The sequence below is a fragment of the Aspergillus sydowii genome (assembly GCF_001890705.1).
Source record: "Aspergillus sydowii CBS 593.65 unplaced genomic scaffold ASPSYscaffold_19, whole genome shotgun sequence".
Lineage (NCBI taxonomy): Eukaryota > Fungi > Ascomycota > Eurotiomycetes > Eurotiales > Aspergillaceae > Aspergillus > Aspergillus sydowii.
In genome coordinates this window covers 449,105-457,520 of record NW_024467877.1, presented here as the reverse complement: position 1 = coordinate 457,520, position 8,416 = coordinate 449,105, and the positions used below count along the sequence as shown (strand labels likewise).

Here is an 8,416-nt window from a genome sequence, read left to right as displayed (position 1 = left end):
AGGTTTTATATTTAGATATATTATATAAATCTATTATAGAAGATATCAGATAGGCAGAAGAAAAAATAAAATTTTACTATAATAAGAAGTATAAGGATATGCTATAACTTAGAGAGAGAGAGAAAGTTTACTTACTATAATAAATAATAGAAAGAAAGAACTTTAATATCTAAAGTAAATAATCTAGTAATAAACTTGACACTATAAAATATAAATTATTTAAAATTAAGAAGAAACTTATAAATAATAATTACTACTTAATACTATTAGTAAGAATATAAGTTCACCTAGTATTCTATATATTACTACTTGAACCAACAGCAAACCTAGAAAATACTGATAATAAAATAACTAATACTAAAGAAGAATACAAAGTTAAAGAAATCTTAGAATAGAGATTAGAAGAAGGATAACTTTACTACCTTATTAAATAGATTAGTTACTCATATAAAAATAATATATAGGAACCAGTTAGACACCTTAACTATTCTAGGAAGATTCAGGAATACTAGCAAGGAACTAGTTAAAAGCTATCTAGTTAAAAGAAATATTAAGTATAGAAGATAAAAAGACTGTAGTAATATAGATTAAAGAAGTAGTAGAAAGTAAAGAATAGATTTTATTAACTTCTAGCTAATAAATCTATTTCTCTATCTCCTTCTATTATTTCTTCTCTTTCTTTAACCTTTCTAGTTCCTCTATTTTCTTAAGATTATAAGAGATAAAGTCACTAGTATACTATTAAAGAAGCTACTCTTATTTTCTAAGATACTTTAAATAAGCTATAAGCTCTTCTATCTCTTCTTAAATTATAAGTTCTTTTAAATAAAGATCTTATTAAGCCTGAATTAACTGCTGCTATTCAGTATCTAAGAATATTAGTTAGGAATTAATATATTTCTAACAAGTATAAATATACTCTTTACAGTGACTTAAGCTATCTAATTTTATATATTTCTTATTTAGCTGAGAATAATAGATACAGGAAGTGACTATAATAAAGCTACTCTTCTTAATTTAATATTTAAGGTTTTAACTGCGAGTACTAGACTTTAAAGATATTATAAGTTAGTACTAAGATATTAAATAAGAAAGAGAGTTAGATAATATTATTACTTATCTAGAGTGCGCTACTTATTATATCTTTAGGAATAAAGACCTTAAGAGAGGGGGATTATTAGAGAAAGTAAAAGTTAACAGCTAATAATTCTATCTTATTAATATTTAATTATATTATAACAGAGTTATAAGATAATCCGGACTGGTTATATCAGGCGATATAATACTATTATAGAATAGGACTAGGGTTAAAGTAGATACTTTACTATAATAAAAAGAGTAATTTAGTATAATAAAGTAGGTACTTTAATATAGTAAATTAAGGAATATAATTACTTAGGTATTTAAGAATAGTTATTACTACTATATCTAGAAGTTTTACTTAGTATCTATTATCTTCAGAATTAAAGCTAGTCTACCTTTTAAAGATCTATACTTTAATATATCTTATAACTTTTTAGTTAATATACCTACTAAGGACTCTTTTCTACTCGTTTACAGAATATCCTTAAGGCCAACTGGACTTAAGAAGGATCGGCAGACCTTATCTGACACATGCTTCTATAGTAGGCCTGGTAGTTAATAACTCTTCTATATTAACCGGGTATTTAGATTCCCATACTTTAGCAGTAACTATATCTACCAGTACTTTAACAGGTTCCTATATTAGTTTTAAGTATCCTGACTATTTTATAAGATAATACCACTGCACCTCTTTTTCTTTCTATATTACTAATCTATTTCTTCCTCTTTGAATAAGGGCCTTATCCAGGATTAATTCTACTATATATTTATCCTTACTATCTATCTAGATTACTAGAGGAAGACTCTTATTATAGAATTATAATAGAAGCTTATTACATCCTGCTAGTTAAATAAAATTAATATAAAATATAGGATAGATTCCTTTAGAGATATCAAGCTTAACTATATAAGTTCCCTTAACTTCTAGTACACGGTACTTAGTATTCTTCTAATCTAACTTCTTATATAGTTAGTTAGTATATATATTCTTCAAGTTCAGCTAAATAAGGTTATCCTTTTTATATATTAATATAGGAGAATACTTTTTATTAGCTTATTATTCCAACTCTTACTATATAAAGAAAAGAGATATATTTATCTATTATACAGCCTCCTTTAACTTCTATATAATAGTATCTATAATCTAAATAGGGCTCTTTCTTAGCTTATTCCTCTAGAATAGGGTTACTGCTTGGTCTGCCATAATCTTAAATAGTAATAGATTATATCTATAGCTTAAGAAGAAGAGGGATATTCCAGTTACTGTAGACATATATATATTCAAGATATATTCTACTATAGATAGTAGATCATGCTAGTTATCTTAGCTATAGTATACATAGATCCTAAGATATATCTTAATACTGCTATTAATATATTCTATAGATCTATCTATCTAGAGATAATAAGCTATAGAGAGAAGTTATTTAATCTTTAATAGCTAATATATATATAACTAAGTCTAGCTTATAAACTAGCTCTCTTAATCTAATACTATTAACCAGGGGATTCTATAATATTAAATAAGTAAATAGATAAGTATATATATAAAATCCTTAGCTATAGTAGAGCTTATTAATTCTAGGATTATATCTTAGATAAGTTAGTTAGTAATTACTAGAAGGATTAAGTATCCTTTACTCTCAGGTAAGTTAGTAATAAAATTTAATAAGATATCTTGCTAAGGCTGGTTAGAAATAGATAGTAGTTTCAGTAACCTATTTCTTTTATCTCTCCAGGCTTTTGCTTAACCATATATATTATAATTCTAGAGGTAATATTTAATATTGTTTAATATATTTAGCTAATAGTACTTATAGCTAACTAGTATATAAGTCTTATTCCTCCTGGGGTGGCCTGTAAGTATTGAGTTATATACTTACTAAATAAGATAAGTTCTTAGTAGTTTATATTCTAGTACCTAGGTTCTGTTGCAGTAGTTAATATAGTCTTAGTAGTTAATATTATATTTACTAAGGGAGATCTATAGTTTTAGTTATAATAGAAGGCTTCTAGCTTTACTCTTCTCTAGGAGCTCTACTACTTCCTAGTAGATAATATTATAGTTCCTTACCTCTACCTACAGGTTAATTAACTTAAGACTTATTATTAGGGCTATAATATTCTTTAACTAGTATCTAGCCTTTAGTAGTTAGAAGGTTCAGGATTAGATATATTTATTAGAGTTATCTTATAATATATCTTGATTTTTTCTTAATAAGATATTAGCTTGGGTATTTATACTTCTCTTATAATATTTAAATAAGAAGTTAAATTTAGACAGGAACAGGCTCTATCTTATATATTTTTTAATAAGCTTCTAGAATAAGTAAAAATATTCTAGGTTTTTATAGTTAGTAATTATCTTAAAGAATAGGACAGACTAGAATTCTATATTCTATACTTCTAGGTAGTAGATAATAGCCAGCAGTTCCTTATTATAAATCTTATAATTATATTTAGTAGAGGCGTGATGCTTTAAGAAGTAGGTATATAGGTAGAGTTATCTATTAAGATAGTATTATAATAGGGTTCCTCCTGAGCAGTAGCCTGATAAGTCTGTCTCTACTACTATTTTATATATTAGATTAAAGGGGGTAAGTACTAGTCCCTGTATAAATAAATCCTTAAGTTATTAGAAATATTACTAATATTCTTTAGTCTACTAGTAAGCCATTCTCTTATATATCAGGTCAGTAAGTAGTTTAGTTAATTAGAAGAACTGAGGAATAAACTATTAATAAAAATTTATAAATTCTAGAAAACTCCTGACTCTATAAACTATTATAAGGGCTTCCTAGTCTTGAATAGCTTTAATCTTCTTAGAGTCTATAGCTACTCCCTTCCCAGCTTCTATCACAAACCCTAAGTACTTAATTTTAGTATATTTAAACTTATATTTCTTGATATTCAGGTATAGTCCTGTCTCTTATAGCTTATTAAGAGTCTTATAGATATATTTATAATATTAATCTAATAATCTATCTATAAAAATAAGTATATTATTAAGATAGGCAGAGCAGAACTTGTCCAGATACTCCTATAGTACCTAGTTTATATATTTCTAGAAGGTACTCGGAGCGTTAGCTAATCTAAAGAGAGTAATAAGCTATTTAAATAGTCTATACTATATCTAGAATACAGTTAGCCATTCCTGGCCTTTAGTGATTTAAATCTTATAGAAGATAGTGGATATATTAAGCTTAATAAACTACTTTGCTTGTCTAACTTAATTTAATATCTTATAGATCAGTAGTAGGGGGTATCAGTCCTTCTTAGTCAAGGTATTTAATACTCAGTAATCTATACAGAACTTTAGACTACTACCAGGCTTCTTAATAAATAGTACAGAGGCAGCTGCAGATAAGCTACTAATATAGATAAAATTCTTATGTGATTACATGAATAGCAAGCATGTGATTTACCATGTGATGGATTATATATGGCCTTAGGATTCAGGCGGTTGCCACATGGTTAGGTTTTATATATCGCTGCAATCAACAAGACTACTAGTAAGTAGTCTCGTTGGACCTTTTTTGGTCTATGGGTATGATCACGGGATTGCAGTTAGCGTGGATATCACACTATTATTATAGCTGTAACAGCCCCGGACCTTAAGTTAGAAGAGAAAGAGATATTAGATAAAGAATTAGGAAAAGTATAGTCTCTATATAAAACTGCGTACAGAGGCTACTAATCAGAATACCTTAACTAGAATAAAAGAATTTTAAGAGATCATGCATGCACTCTAACCCTTTTCTACTAGATATTATAGTAGGCTAGGTAGGAGTCACTACTATAATAATAGATACTGGATATCTTATCTATAGAGCTGTAAGTAAGGTATTTATAAAGAAATATAGACTATATATACTTCAGATCAACCCTGTGCCCATTAAGGGCATTAGTAGATCAAAATATATATTACAAGTATTATAAACAAGGATTAATGTTAGTATATATACTAAATATAGTACATACTTCTATATAATACCAGGGAGCCTGCTAGGAGTAGATCTTATACTAGGCCTCCCCTGGATAAAATAACATGATAGGTAACTAGAACTGAAACAGGGGAGATTATACCTCTATTCTATAGGTACTTAACTGAAGAATACTGTCTTATATAAGTCTAAGAGGCTAGGGATAGTTAAAATTAGTACTGCTACAGTACAGTACTATATCTACTAATAGAAGAAGAAGCCTGGGACTGCTATCCAAATATTTAGTACTATACTATAGGATATTAATAAGGTACTAAGGGTAAAGAAGAAACCTGACCTACAGAAGATATTACCTCCTTAATACTATAAGTTCCTATCTCTATTTAAACTGAATAATGCCAGTACTCTGCTACCCTATTAAGGACTAGGGATGGATTATAGTATTAAACTTATTAAATAGCTAAATAGAAAGGATCTAGAAGTCCTATAGAAGCCTCTTTATAATATATTAAGGGAAGAACTGATTATACTTTAAAAGAAGCTTATAGAACTACTTAATAAGTGTGATATCCACGCTAACTGCAATCCCGTGATCATACCCATAGACCAAAAAAGGTCCAACGAGACTACTTACTAGTAGTCTTGTTGATTGCAGTGATATATAAAGCAACCACGTGAGGCAATTATAGGCCTGATTTCTGCCTCAGGCTACCTGCAGGTGATTAGTCACATGCTTGCTATTCATGTAACCACATTAATTATATTAACCCGTGGGTGGTTTTTGCCTCAGGCAACCCGCCCCAAAACCCGGTGGGTTGGATTGCCTGAGGCAAAAACCCGCCCCAACGGGTTGGGTTAACAACTCTAGGGCGCAGCAGATCCCGACAGCGATCCACAGCCGCCTCCGATCCAGGGACAGGCAAACCCCGACAAAACCCCACACTGTCAACCTCGTCAAGTAGCTACAGGTTGTCAATGGTCTTGACGTCAGCTTGTCATACACCAGAGTATATCATATCGATGTGGTCTTTTAAGCAGATGCGATGCAGCACCGCTGCGTCTCATCATTCACTTCACCTGCACCACAGACTCACCGTCAAAACAACCCTGACAAAATGCCCTCCGCAATTGTCACTGGAGCGACCGGTACGCCACTACATACATCGTCTTGAGGCACTCATCATCCCAATCTAACCCATGAAACAGGCATCACCGGCAGCGCCACCGTCCACCATCTCTGCAAGGGCCCCTCCTACGAAAAAAATCTACTCCCTCTCACGCAGCAACCCGGGTTACAGCAGCCCGAAAATACAGCACGCGACACTGGACCTACAAACCTCGGCAGAGGAGATGGCAAAAGAGCTTGCATCCATTGGCTCTGGCGCTGAACACGTCTTCTTCTGCGCGTACCTCGCGCATGACGACCCGGCCGAGCTCACGCGCGTCAACGCCCGCATGCTCTCGAACTTCCTGCAAGCCCTCGAGATCACGGGCGCCGTCAAGCGGCTTAAGCGGTTTGTCCTCACCTGTGGCTTCAAGCACTACGGCGTCCACCTCGGCCACTGCAAGCAGCCGCTGCGCGAGGATGATCCGCTCCTGAGCGAGGAGTGGCCGCCAATCTTTTACTACGAGCAGGAGCGCATCCTCGCGTCTGCAGCAGCAAAGAGCAACGGCGGCTGGGAGTGGGTGGCGACGCTCCCTGAGGACGTGCTCGGCTACGCGCGGGGGAACTTTATGAACGAGGCAACGGCGCTGGGCCTATATTGTGCCGTGAGCAAAGTACTCCCGGGCGCGAGCGCGCAGCTGCCTTACCCTAGGTGCAAGGCGAACTACTTCGCGTTCAACTGCTAGACGTCGGCGAATCTGCATGCAAAGTTCTGTCTGTGGGCGGCGACGGCACCGAGCGCGGGCAACCAGATCTTCAACGTGATGAATGGCGACACGGAGAGTTTTCAGAACCTCTAGCCGCGGCTAGCGCACAAGTTTGGATGTCAGATTCCCAGCCCCATGTTCCCGCGCGGTGGTGTGCCGGACTCGGGTGGGTTCGGTGGGTATGAGGCAACGACTGTGCGGATGGAAAATGCCCATCCGCTCAAGGCGCATGAGCACGCGTTGGGTGTGCAGGCCGAGGGCCCGCCGACTCTGTTCCTGCAGGTTGATCCGGAGAAGTGGGCGAAAAGGGAGGATGTCAATGGCGCGTGGGCCAAGTTGAGGGACAGATATAACCTCGACAAAAACGCGTGGGAGAAGGCGACGTGGAATTTTTTGACTTTTGTGCTGGGCAGGGACTGGAGCTGTGTGGGCACGATGAGCAAGGCGCGCAGGTTGGGCTGGACCGGCTATGCGGATACATGGGAGGAGCTCGAGGCGACGTTTGAGGAGCTGGAGAAGGAGGGGGTTCTTCCCCCTGTTGATCAATTGAAGAAGGATTTCCCTGCTTGATTGCGCACGGAGCGTGGCGGAGTGAGCAATAATACCTTTGCAGCGCGATGTCTTGCTATATCAGCCTAGGGTGTCTGTCTCCATCTCCGTAAAATATATCCACAATGGCAAAGGAAGCAATTGTTAGCCATACAGGACCAGTCATCCACACCGACATCAACATCATCAACCTCCTCGTTTAACAGTAAATCTCCCCCAAAACACTAGTACCACCTGTAGAGAGAAGCATAGCAAAGGTGATGTATGTTCGACCCTTCTTGAGCACCAATATATATTCATCGCCTCAGTGGTAGCGTTGGCAATGATTGAAGTCCCTTATAACTTTCTGATGCTTAAAAAGTGAAGGATCAAGCCGAGTAAGCTAGAAGCTGACTTTAGACATGCATACGGGCTGGGTCGGGGCGGGTTGAGGCCTCAGATTAATAGGGCTCTGGCGGTGTTCCCATAACATTAATAATTATAGTTTAAGTATAGCTAAGCAGACAGGAAGCCCTGCTTTCCATACCCTATAGTTATATGTACTTACTGTCACTAAACAGTAGAATATATAGAAAACAATATTGCAAAGTTGTTAAAAATAATGATTGGACGTTTGCCAGTTGCGTTCACAATCTCTAGGTGAATGGTTGGCTTGATCTCGGCGTTGGGGAATCTGTATACAAACAGCAGCCTGGAACAAGCGGGCAAGGAAACACTTCTATTAGCATTAGAGCAGCTGAGTAAAGGAGACAGCTTGGATTCTAGTATTATCTAACTATCCATGGCATATGTTCTTCTAGTTATGCCGGCTACAGATATATGAGGTTCTGGCATTGAACTTAATATGTTGTTAAGAAGTGTGAAGCTTTGCGACTTTTATCTGTGAATCAGACATATTCAGTGCTGTTCCAAGCAAATTCAAATGAACTGAGCACCTGCACCCTTGATTCTAGTGCAGACCAACCTTG

At 35.8% G+C, this 8,416-nt stretch overlaps 1 protein-coding gene across 1 annotated transcript; it reads left to right on the top strand.

Moving 5' to 3' along the window:
• Positions 1-6,142: 6,142 nt before the first annotated feature.
• On the top strand, positions 6,143-7,469 carry ASPSYDRAFT_62766 (uncharacterized protein; the record flags this gene model as incomplete). Its single annotated transcript, XM_040850166.1, has 4 exons — positions 6,143-6,173; positions 6,247-6,806; positions 6,879-6,975; positions 7,003-7,469. The coding sequence occupies 4 exons, from the start codon at positions 6,143-6,145 to the stop codon at positions 7,467-7,469; spliced, it is 1,155 nt and encodes a 384-aa protein (XP_040696527.1).
• Positions 7,470-8,416: the final 947 nt, after the last annotated feature.